Raw genomic sequence first — 12,658 nt, 5'->3', positions numbered from 1 at the left:
CTCGGTCATACGGCGCGCTCCCTTTGGAAGAAATTAATTACGGAGATGGCTCCCAGTTCCTCGACAACGAGTCCACTGATCCTCGAAAAAGAAAAAAGTTCAAATGATAAACCTGCATTTATACATGGGATGTGGCGAGAGAGCCGACTAGTAGTTTAGTTTAGGTGTTTTTTTTAACCCTTTCAAGATTTTTGTCCTCCTCGAATTTAGGTCGACAAAGATTCGGCGTAGATTCCTACCGTCTTCTTGAAGCGGCAATGTTGGAGTTTCTCGCCGTACCTGTGCGACGACGATAGAATCTAGTGCCAGGCACTTCATATTGATTTAAGAGTTCCACGACAATGATTGTGGGTCCAAGGCGTTAGTCCTTAATTAGGGGCACGGACACGAAGTCTTTCTGGCGGTCAGCAACAAAGACAAGCCGGCTCCGGTAAGAGAGCGACGGCGACGTAAACGGTGATGCCAATAGTGGTCGTTCCATGGTCCAAGAACCTCAGTGTAAATTTTATTGTATTTACACGAAATTTGACTTAAAGCACGAGGTGCTACGGAGAAAAGTGGCAAAAGGAGAAGCAGTAGGAGAGCTGGAAACAAAGCCGCTAATTATCTACTACACGAAATCAATAATTAGTTAATTAATTAATTCCGGTCTAGCTTAGCTATCCCCGCCTCGATTTCCGAAAGAAACAAAAACAAACTCTCGCCGCCGTCCTCTCCCCGCTCCCCTCTCCCCTCCCCCCACCTCCGCCGCGCCCTCGCCGGACTCCGGCCGCCGCGCCTCTCGCCGGACTACCCCAGGGCTCCCCGTCCCCTCCTCCCTCCCGTCCGCCGCGGCAATGGCTCACTGACCAGGCCGTCGAGGCGAGAGGGAGACGGCCGAGCGCCGCGGGCCGAGGACGACGATGAGCTCGTCGGCTTCCAGGAGGGAGGCGGCGAGGAGCGGGGAGCTCGGGCGGACGTGCGGAGCGGACGGCCCTCCCCCGAGGCCGGCCCCCAAGGCGCGGAGCGGGGAGCTGCTGCTGCCGCCCAAGGGCGGCGCCGAGGCGGCTGCAGCGGCGGCGGTGCGGCACGAGGGGTGGATGGTGCGGTACGGGCGGCGGAAGATCGGGAGGTCCTTCTTCCACACCCGCTACTTCGTGCTCGACAACAAGCTCCTCGCATACTACAAGAAGCAGCCCAAGGACAACAACATGGTAGGTGCTCCACAGCTTCACAGCTCCGTACCGTCCAGTTATTAGCTTGCCGGAGTCGTCGTGGTCGCGGTCCGCCTTCCGGGGAGAGCTCCCGTTGCTCCCCGGCGAGTTTTCAGCGGGATTTTTCCACGCTCGTGGTGTGCTCTGGCCAATTTGGGTGGAGCGGGGAGGACGATCGGGGGATTCAGTTAGTTGCCTGAGCGGTAAATAAAATTTGGGCGGAGAGCAGTTCGTTGTCTGATCTGTGATGTGGTTGGACCAGTTAGGCTAGGATCTGCTGGATTGAATGTTTCTTCGTGCGGTGAGAAACTGAGAATCACATGAGCTGGTGTCAGTTGTAAACTCTGAAGCTGAGCGAATTCGTTCATTATGATTTGCATGTGCTCTGTTGGGCTGGGGCTGTTGACCATTGGGATCATTGGATGTTTTAGTTGAGTCTGGGAAGCGCTAACGAATGCCAGCCTCGCGAATTAGTCGGGTTTTCCTTCTTCCTGTAAATCATGTGAGCAACTTGCTTGATCTGCCTGGAGCACATAGATGACCTCTTTTAGTGCTCCAATGATTGAGTCTACTGTTCTCCTGCAAGGTGATGTTTGCATAGATGGACAGCACATAGATGGGAGTAGGAAGTAAGAATGCTTGGAACAAATTCCGCTGTTTCTGTGGGAACCGACAAGTTTCAGTTAGCTACATTCCTCTTTGCTCGAGCCTTAGCAAGAGGTTTCCAATGCAATAAACAAAAACGTAACAATTTGATACCAGTACATTGTTCAAGTGTATATTCCGCAACAGGGGCATGCTGCTTGTGTTTAACTTTCCGGAGCAAATCTTGTGGATGTGCAGGTGCCACTTAAGTCTCTTCTAGTAGATGGGAACTGCAGAGTGGAGGATAGAGGGCTTAAAACACATCATGGACAAGTAAGTCTGCTCTTCCCTTTGGTTTAGTTCATCAAACATTAATATGCATTATAGAATGAGTGTGGCAATTAATGCTGGTCGAGAGCACTAGGTGTATTAGTTCCTTGCACATGAAATTCACTTGTCATTAGCTTTTATCTTGAATAAAATTTCTGTCATGTTAGTTTCAGAAAAATCCGTATCCTTACTTTTGAGGATTGTACTTCTGAGCAGAACAGGATTGCCAACAAATAGTGTGGCATGTATTTCACCTACAAACTGACGTATTATAGTTTTGATCATTCATGTAAACTGTTCTGTTAACAGGTAAACCATACAAAGTGAACACACAACATATCAAATTTTTTTTTGAAATGGTAATATATTGTGTCTACTTCGGCACAGTTGATCAACTTAGACAAATTATCAGACATTGCTGTAAGGTTAATATCTATATGTGCATATTCCAGCATATGCATGAATTGTGACGTGTATTCTAATTTTGCACTGTCATCTACACATTTACTTATTATCTTGCTCTCGCAGATGGTTTACGTTCTGTGTGTCTACAACAAGAAAGAAAAGGACAATCCAATCACGGTTTGTTACAAATCTGAGCTCTTCAATGTTATCAGAATTTAGAACCATCTGACTATATCCATATTTATTCATGCGCCTTTGCCTACATTTGGAAGATAATTTGGACTGCTACAATATACTGCAATGGAAAATAGCAAGGCAGACTAGTAGCACCATTTTCCTGAGTATAATTTAGTTGCAAATGAAATGGTATACTTCTTTTAGCCTCAAAAGGCAATAATATCCTCATCACGTGGGTCTGCTTATATAATAAATAATGTTTCCTTTGTTCTAGCTCTTCAAAATGGGACCTAGTATTACTTCTGCTTGATAATGAAATGAATGTTATGCAATTTATGTGCTGAAGTTTGGCAATTTTGATATGGGGGACTCCCTTTCTTGACAATCTTCTCAGTCCAGTATTTTTTCTCATGAGTATATAGTAAACAGTTTGCTATTACTGTCCATCATTCATGTTCCTATCATTCTTCAACCAGATGGGTGCACGTAATATCGAGGAGGCCCTAGTGTGGAAAAAGAAGATAGAGCTCCTTATCGATCAGGTAATCAAGGTGTAGTAGGTCTGAAAAACTGTAACTACATATGTCAATTGCTGTAATCATTATAGAATCAGACATCATGGGCATTTTTATTATTATTTGCATGTTTGGTCATTGTGTGCAAGTGAATAACATTTAGTTAGCTAGACTGTAAATACACCCCATTGTTCTTCCCTCGTAGATTCTAAAACACTGCCAGCTGGTAAATTTCCGGAGTCTGCAATGCACCAACGGATACTCCCTCCGTTCCAAAATAGACGACCCAACTTTGTATAGTACAAAGTTGGGTCATCTATTTTGGAACGGAGGGAGTATGTATTAAGTCACATTGTGGATAATTGCCCAGAAAAACTCAGTGCCAAATTGTGTAGAACTACAACAGGCGAACGCCACACTCCATTCTGATAAAGATCTTCATTATGCAGCAACAGGACACTATGACAGCTAAAAACCGTAAAGCTTTTGCGTCACTGGACTTTGACATGGATCTTGGAGGACCGCTTTCATTCTCTGACCCTGATAGTGGGCAAGTGAATCTTCGTACTTGTAATTGTAGATTAGTTCTTCCGGTTAATACTTATATCAATTGGAAATGATATTCTGTTGTAGACCTGAAGACGAAGAGGAACCCCGTCCCATGCTGCTTCGTAGGACAACTATAGGGAAGGGTAGGAAGTTTGGTTGCACATTTTCTGCCAAAATCTATTATTTTATATTAATGATTTTGACTTCTAAATATACCATTTTTTCTTCTAGGCCTTCCTGATTCTGTACATGACTGGACCAAAGAGCCTGATATTGGTCTGTCAAATCAGAACGACACCAATCAAGCTAATTCTAGAAAGAACTGGCGGCTGCTTAGATGCCAGAATGGAAAGTTTTCTAGTTCCTTACATAGTCTGTGACATCCATAAGAGACCACACCTGGTTCATATGGAATTAAGTTTAGTATCTTGTTTCTATCCTTGGCAGGGTTGCGCATCTTTGAAGAACCTGTGGAGGTCGAATACCTTGTATGTACTTTCTTTTATATCGATTTAATGTTGGAGAGGTGCTGAAACCCCTGCTAATTGCTACCAGAGGATATATTTACAAAAGAAAATATGTCATGTGCAGGCAAGAAGCTGTAGCCGATCAATGAGGGCTGTTGGTGTCGTGGAAGCCACATGTGAAGCCATTTTTGGGCTGATAATGAGTATGGATGTAACAAGATATGAGTAAGCGTGTATTCCTTTACTTTCTGCTTGCCCATATATTGATATATATGTATGTTGATCTAGGTTTTCTTTACACTCAAATGTAGGTGGGATTGTAGCTTCCAGTATGGGAGTTTAGTTGAAGAGGTTGATGGTCACACTGCAATACTATATCATCGGCTACAGCTGAACTGGTGTTCAATGTAAGTACCTTTTTGTTGTATCAACAAATTGCATTATGGTTGAATTGCAAGTCGTTTACCTGGTGCTGGCTTGATGCTACAACTTGCAACTCCTATTAAAATAACAAGAGTAGGCAGGATAACCCTGGCAGGTCAATGAACTATCTGAGCATGGACTTTGACTCGTTTAAATCTGAATTTGAAACTTCAAAATTCGGCATCTAGTCATATACTGTAGCATTGGAAAATTGCTGGACTCCAAATCCAGTATTTTGTACTGTTTGGTGGCTGGATACTCCACTATCTGGCAGTAAGCAGCAATGCTGTATGGTTTATGCCGAGCATATATAGTAGGTTTATGTGTCCGTGCTAAGCCTGCTGCATAAATCTAAAAGTGAAATGAATGGCATTCCATCGCACAAAAAAGAATTGAACGGCATTGAACTGAAACCAACTTACCGGAGGAGCTGGCTGCAGGGGTCAGATATAAAACATACCACATGACAGCAATGAATAGGCGTATCTTGCTTACTTTGGTGGAAAACTACAAAGCTGCATGGCTACGTGGCAGAACCATAAGACCGTGGATTCTAAGATTTTAATATGTAATAAATTACATTGCATTACCTCAGATTTTCCGCCTAGTGTAAACAACTGAGCCTGCAGGGTTGTCTGGCCACGAGATCTTTGTTATGTACGATATTGGCGGCGCAATGATGATGGAAGTTATGGTAAGCTTTAGAGTGATTTTATTTCTGGTTACATCATCCAATTAAAGCATCTTGTTTAATGCTTCATGTTTAAAATTGCAGTTGTGCTGTTTCGATCTACTGAACACCCGAACTGTGGTCCCCAACCAGGATTTGCGAGGGCTTCTATTGAAAGTAATTTTCCTTCTGCTAGAGATATTATTAGAAACAGAGTTTGTCGCTTTTATCTTTTCCTGAACTTACTATTAGTTCAGGTGGAGGTTTCAAGATCACTCCTCTCAAATCCGTGAATGGAAGACCTCGCACTCAAGTTCAACACCTTATGCAAATTGATCTCAAGGGATGGGGTGTGAATTACGTCACATCATTCCAGTACCACTCTGTGCTGCAGATGCTGAACTGCGTTGCTGGTAAACAACTCTTGTAACTTGTTACGGCATGAATTAAATACCTGTTAATAAAAATAAAAATCTTGTAAGTCATAACCTCTCATTTCAGTATTCTTTTTTGTTAATAGTCTGTGATTGTTCGACATTTGCATATATTTCCAGGATTGCGTGAATACTTTTCCCAAAATGATGACGTTCACACAATTCCAAGGATTCCTGTGATGAATACTATGGCTAGTGTGCCCACTGTTAGAAAGGATCAGAAACATCAAAAGGCTGACTCAAAGACCAAACAAGCAGACTCGGCTAACGAAAATTCGGATATGATAGATGATGAGTCAGAAGATGATGATGACTTTCAAGCTCCCGAATCTAGCTTGGAGGTGATAACCCTAGACCGGAGCTATTCCTTTGTTTACAAGAAGTTATCTTTTGGTACACTACGCTAAAATCTCATTGCAATTCATGTACAGGAAGATGGCAATGTTGACAGTGACGCAAAGGGCTCTGGTTCGTTTCTTATCCAACTGCATCTTGTATTCTAATATCTGTACTAATTACCTGTATGACCACCCAACTCTAATCTCACGCCTTTGCATCATATTGGGTGATCCAGATCCAATAGATTTGTCCTGCTTTTCGGGCATTATTCGTCAGGATGCAAATGAGAAAAGCCGTAACAGTTGGTCGGTACCTGATAGCAATATCTTCAAAGTCCGTAGCAAGAACTTTTCACATGACAAATCAAAGGTCCAAATGTTCAACATCTTTTCTTGTTTTCGAAGAAGCAGATTATCAAGAGCTTATTATGTTATTATTTGAGTTTCAGGTATCTGCAGGGAAGTACCTTATGGAGCTTGTCGCAGCTGACTGGTTTAAGGATACCAAACGTATGGATCATGTTGCCAAGCGTAAAGGATGTGCTGCTCAGGTAAGTAAATTGTGTATGGTTAATTAACTGTCTATTTGTATCTCAGTGGACTTGTTTTCATAATTCTCGCAATATGATTGTCAACTTATCAAACACCATTGCCTTAACCTGCAAAGCAGCATTTGGAATACTCTAGTATTACTGTTTTTTGTGTGCAGAACTACAGGTAAATAAATAAATATTCGTTTTCTCTGTTTTCTTAAACCTCACGCTATCATTTTCTTTCATTCATGTAATGATATTAACTATTAGAAGCTTGATATAGTTTTTTGAACCGTGGAAGCTTTGATATAGTTGTGCTTTGCATACCAGTAGCTAGCTCTTTTATCATGTAAATATACTGAATATTAGTGAAAGCGCAGTACCACATTATTGCGCTAGCATGAGAACCTCTGCACGTTGATACCATTGAATATTTATGCCTCTATGCATGAACTTAAGGGAGGGAGGTCCTTAAATAACTCAGTTTTACTGTTATGTATTGATTTTGACTGAAGCTTTACTACTGCAGGTTGCTGCTGAGAAGGGGATGTTCAGCTTTGTAGTAAACATACAAGTAAGTTCAAGTACTTCCACTCCCCGCATGGTTCATTTCTTTCTGCCCTCTTCTCGGAGAGAACAGTGACCATACGACCATACGCAGTACAGAAAGTATCAGCCACTTCCATTTGCACTCTTGGTTTTGACTTTGACAAAATGGTAGCTCAGGAATCTGTATCTGTTCTTAGCATCCTATTTGTGATGGTCCACTAAAACATTTCAAATGAGAACCGATTAAAAATACTGTTATGCAATTTAGTATAGTTAACAATCATACATTGCATGGTTTAAACCTCTATTTGCTGATCTTGTAATCATTGTGCGCCCTCTGAAAATAATAATTCTCATGCCTTTTCCTCCAGATACCTGTTTTCATTCTGTTGGTGCTTCTCTTCTGTGTACATTGTTTTAATATAAGTTAGCATGCTTTTGCAGATTCCCGGGTCCACTCATCACAGTCTGATCCTCTACTTCGTCACAAATTCCTTGAAAAAAGGATCGCTCTTGCAGCGTTTTGCTGATGGCGATGATGATTTCCGGAACAGCAGACTGAAGCTTATCCCATCTGTTCCAAAGGTGTTAATTTTTAAATGCATAGCCGTTCGAGTGCATTGTTGTTAGCTTTGCTCACCTCTAGCATGTTGACTTCCTCAGGGATCCTGGATAGTTCGACAAAGCGTTGGAAGTACCCCTTGCTTATTGGGAAAGGCCGTTGATTGCAGCTATATCCGCGGTCCGGAGTACATTGAAGTAAGGCACTAATTTTACTGACAAAAAAATTTACTTCCATTGGAAAAAATACGAAAGTGCATTGTACGTGTAACAGTTAAATTTTTATAACTGAGGCTTAAACACTGCATTCTTCTGGTTATCTAAGACACACAGGGTCTACTTGTGCAGGTTGATGTAGACATTGGATCCTCAGCAGTAGCCAATGGCGTTCTGGGATTGGTCTTTGGTGTAGTTACCAGTTTGGTAGTCGATATGGCTTTTCTCATACAGGTAAAAACACCCCCCATCATCGTTGCCAAATTCTCCAAGATTCCGCTCCAAAGGAAATATTTCTCTGACTGTTGTTACCCCTGCAGGCAAACACGTACGATGAGCTCCCGGAGCAACTCATAGGCGCCGCACGGTTCTCGCACATCGAACCCTCCGCAGCAGTAGTTCCCGTGCTCGATGACACTTCCTCAGCTGTGGAGTGAATCATTTGTGCAGATATTTTTGGTCCTTTCCTCGAGCTCCTCCCTCCATCTGTCTGAGCCACTGCAGCAATTTGCAATTTGTAAAGCATCATCGGTGGAGTTCATACGGCATATTTTTTTTTCTTACCAGTTTCATCCCATCGATCCGTTGCTACTAGTTGGTAGGTGATTATACGGCGCAGTTCATGTATGTACATACTGCGGACCTTATCTTAACCGCCGCTTCTTCGGTTTCTTCTGCTGAAACGTCGGTACTGTAGCTACATTATTCATGGATACCTCACTTGATTCTTTATTGTGTATATATACTATGCCTCACACTTTATATGCTACATTTGGCGGCAATAGTTTAATTCATCGATTCACTTGCCTGTGAGATTTTTCTATTGGGGAGTTGAAGAATTTCACTAGATCCTTACAAGAACTGTTGTGTATGAATGAACTGTTGTGTATGAATTTGTGTTCATGAAAGGGTTATGCAAATGGTTGCCGCGGGTGCTATGAGTTCTTTTAATTTGGTTCTCCTGTTCTTCCATCTTCCTGATACAGCATACACCTGTATTGTTGTTGAAGGTACAGATTTAGTCTGTACGTAGACATAGTCCAGGTCTCATGGTTGGAATGCCCGAATTTTGACTCGAGAACAATTCAGTTCCTGTATAAACTGGGATTTAAATTTTTGTGAGGAACTGCTTGCTTGAAACTTTTCTTAAATAAGCCTCTGGATCCACAATTCAACAATGCCCATCTCGATCCACTCCATACATGACACGCAACCCAAAGGTCATACCAACACTTCGCTGAACTTGGATAACTCCATTGGTGCAAATTTTAGCTTCGTAGTATGCGGGTTTTAGGTGAACAAGATTGACAGAAAATTTAAGCAACTGAGAATGAACAAACATAGCAGTTTATTCAGCAAATCGGATTCACAAGGGCACACGACTGTAGAGTTAACGATAACGACGCAATTCCAAATACTTCCAAGCTCTCTCTAATAACTAGTTTGATACATCCAAGACACGCAATCACCAACATGAAGAAAAGAAAATACTTGTGTTGGCATACAGTGAACATGCAGTTCTTCTATTCCATAGATGATATTTATCCTTTCAGTTTACCCTGCGGAAACCACCAGGGCTTGTTATTTGATCTTCAATCGAGCACCTCGGCTCATCACCGCTGTTGGTTCTCCCTCCTCCGTTGGTAGCGGGTTCTGTCGTTGTACCTAGGCCTATCTGATGCTCTCTGCGGCACAGGCTCCACCCTTCTCTGCCTCTCTGGAGACCTCTGAACAATCTCCCCATTCACAAAAAGCTCAGCTGCAAATCAGACAGATCACAGAACATGAGTACATTACTTCAAAAGAGTGGTCAGCAGAGCTGCAAAATCAAATATTTATGAGGAAAATCTAAAAAACCTAGTTTAATCCAAATATATCGAAATACTATACAGGCTAGACAGGAAAAGATAATAGCCGTGAATGCATTATATAACAACTTCACCCTACCGAAGTGCAGAACCAAAAGATATTCACATATTATACAGGCTGAACAGTTAAAGATAGTAGCTGTGATTGGTGTTGTTCAACAACTTCACTGTACCAAAGTGCAGAATCAAATAACAGAGATTTGCTTCAAGTCCGTCAAAAACTAAATCAGGTTACTGCCAAAACCAATGAAGTACACAAATAACTGCAATCACTTCGGCAGATCCCACAACAAAGGTACACTAAAGCTGCTGTGGTAGCCACCTTTCGATTCAGCGAAAGACATTGCCAATTAAGGCTCACCACTTTGCTAAGATGGACTGCAAAACAATTTCGGTAAAGAATGACCACTAATTCAACTCAAAACAGGAAAAAGGCCAGCATATATATTAGCTGTCTCATCTCCTCTGATCAGAACCCCATTTTTCCAAGGTGCTGAACAGTCGGAGAGACGTTCATTCTTAGTCCATAAGCAATCAAAGCAGGACATTGCCTTTGAGACGTCACAGCTTTGCCAAGATGGACTAAAGAACCTTCATAAAGAATGACTATTAGTTAAATTCAAAAGAGATCAAAAGGAAACTTAATGTTTCATCTCCACTCATCAGAACCCCATCTATTTGCCAAGGTGCTGAACAGTTAGGAGTGACATTTAGTTTTCGTCCATTAACATTCAAAGCAATACATCGCCAAGTAGGCTTCAACGCTTTGCCAAGATGGACAACTGAGTCATGTTTGGTGAAGCATGGCAACGAACCAGACTAAAAAAATGGATATCTTGAAGTAAGCAACAACCCTAGAGGCGGTAAATGTGTGACCAATGTCTCATCTGCAATGATCAGAATCTCATCTCGCTGAGGAGCTGAACCATCAGAGAGACATCTTTTCTTAGTCACTAGCATTCAGAGCAGGGCACCCTTTAAGACCTCACAACTTTGCCAAAATGGATTAAAGGGCATTTTGTAAAGAATGACTACTAGTTAAACTCAGAAGAGATTAAAAGCCAGTAAATGAGCTATCCAATGTCTCATCTCCACTGATTAGAACCCCATTTCGCTGAGGTGCTGAACTGTAAGAGATACATTGTTCTTAGCCCGTTAGCATTCGAAGCAAGACAACGCCGTGTAAGCTTCCTTCTTTTGCCAAGATGGATACAAAATTGTTGAAAAGAATGGTGACTGAGCAAAACTCCAAAAAAGATTAATGGTTCAAATAATCAATACCCCAACAGGGGGTAAATGTGCTAGTAATGTTTAATCTCTACTAATCTAAACGACATTTTACCAAGGTGCTGATCTGTTAGAGAGACGTTTTTATCTTAGTTCATTAACAAACAAGGCAGAACATTGCATGTAAGACGTCATAATTTTCCAAGATGAACTAGATCATTTTGGGACTACATCTGGTCTGAAGAAATGTCATTGCAATCAACTGAATATCCTATCCCCAGTAGTTGGTAACTCCCATTTCAGAGGAGCATTACTCCCTGAAAGAGACACTGCACATATAGGGTTCGTTCACATTACCAAGCGACATGGGGGACACCACATTCAGTATCTAGTGTTCTAAGAATAATTCTATGCTAGAACTAATCATGTGGAACACCTATAAATAGCATAGATACCGACAAGATTAACTGATCTCCTCGACATGGTTGCAGACAAACACCTACCTCCATAGTCCTTGTGCTCAGGATCAACATACGAATCAGGAAGCACAAACAAAACACCAGGAATGCCTGCAGCATATCAAAAGCGCATCAGGTATATTTCGTCTTCCGAAAAATAAACAGGAGGGCAATAAACGGTGACGGACAGAAACAAACCTTCCAGTTTGTTGGATGTCTCCTCGTCGATCTCACACCCGAAACCGAAGTACCGCTCACAGGAGACGTTGTAGATCTTCTTCTTGGCCTCCTCCTCGCTGAATTGCAGACAAGACAAGCCGGTGCAAGAGTTAGATACAGAACCACACTACAGAAACGAGGGGAACGCATCAGGGACGGGTGGGGGGCGCACCTTCCGAGGACCTTGGCGAGGGTCTGGATGTAGCAGTCGATCATCTGGTGCTTGGTGGCGCCCTCGCCGCCGGGCTTGTCCATGACGATGAGCCAGTGCTCGTAGTCGCACCCAGGGAACAGCGGCGCCATCTCGGTGGGGGCGCGGTCCCCTCCGCCTCCTCCTCCTCCGGAACGCGCCGGAGAGTACCCGTCGCCGCCCGGCCGGCGCGCCATCCCGCGGACGAAGCCGAGGCGGGAGGCGACGCCCGCGAGGGCCGCCGGGCGCAGCAGCGGCTCGTGGGGTGTCGCCGCCGCCGCGCCCCCGCGGCGGAGGAGGGCGGAGATGGAGACGGGGGAGGAGGACGCGCGGCGGGCGAGGAGCCTCCGGGCTCCGGCGGCGGCGGCGGCGGCGGCCATCTGCGTAAAACCCTAGCCGCTGCAGTGGGTTCCGGGTGGTGCGAGGTGGGGCGGGTGTGTGTGAGGGTGATGGGTTTTGGGTTAGTTGAGGACGGGTTTGTTCTCGCTCAGATGGGCCTGTAGGCCAGAAACGGGCCGGATGTGCGAGCTACTCAAGAGCAGTTATTATTAGTAGTAGACTAAAAAAAGTTATTATTAGTAGTGCATCGGGCGCACCCTCCGCCCTACGGAACCGCTGAACGCCAGCTTTCCCTCTGGTTAGGGTTTTCTTTTCCCCCGGAGGCGATCCATCGAGCCCTTGATCTTTCCTCCTCCGATCGCCCTTGGTTGCTTGGGTTAAGGCCATCGGGCCTTGATATGTGCCTAGGGTA

At 43.7% G+C, this 12,658-nt stretch overlaps 2 protein-coding genes across 2 annotated transcripts; one reads left to right on the top strand and one right to left on the bottom strand.

The window, feature by feature from the left end:
* The first annotated feature begins 702 nt into the window (after nt 1-702).
* Nucleotides 703-8,768, top strand: LOC119288078 (protein ENHANCED DISEASE RESISTANCE 2-like). Its single transcript, XM_037567697.1, has 22 exons — nt 703-1,193; nt 2,037-2,111; nt 2,637-2,690; nt 3,167-3,232; nt 3,655-3,755; nt 3,839-3,897; nt 3,986-4,102; nt 4,202-4,242; nt 4,346-4,446; nt 4,533-4,628; nt 5,274-5,338; nt 5,420-5,491; nt 5,572-5,727; nt 5,869-6,089; nt 6,180-6,216; nt 6,323-6,456; nt 6,536-6,637; nt 7,149-7,193; nt 7,613-7,753; nt 7,832-7,927; nt 8,078-8,179; nt 8,266-8,768. The coding sequence occupies exons 1-22, from the start codon at nt 903-905 to the stop codon at nt 8,380-8,382; spliced, it is 2,289 nt and encodes a 762-aa protein (XP_037423594.1). The 5' UTR covers nt 703-902; the 3' UTR covers nt 8,383-8,768.
* Nucleotides 8,769-9,270: 502 nt separating this feature from the next.
* Nucleotides 9,271-12,343, bottom strand: LOC119288077 (multiple organellar RNA editing factor 2, chloroplastic-like). The gene is made up of 4 exons (XM_037567696.1): nt 11,890-12,343; nt 11,697-11,794; nt 11,544-11,609; nt 9,271-9,704 (listed from the first exon to the last, which is right to left on the bottom strand). Exons 1-4 carry the CDS (start codon nt 12,285-12,287, stop codon nt 9,559-9,561), a joined length of 708 nt encoding a protein of 235 aa, XP_037423593.1. The 5' UTR covers nt 12,288-12,343; the 3' UTR covers nt 9,271-9,558.
* Nucleotides 12,344-12,658: the final 315 nt, after the last annotated feature.

This window comes from Triticum dicoccoides, chromosome 4A (genome assembly GCF_002162155.2).
Source record: "Triticum dicoccoides isolate Atlit2015 ecotype Zavitan chromosome 4A, WEW_v2.0, whole genome shotgun sequence".
Taxonomy (NCBI): domain Eukaryota; kingdom Viridiplantae; phylum Streptophyta; class Magnoliopsida; order Poales; family Poaceae; genus Triticum; species Triticum dicoccoides.
This window is presented reverse-complemented; position numbering and strand designations above follow the sequence as displayed.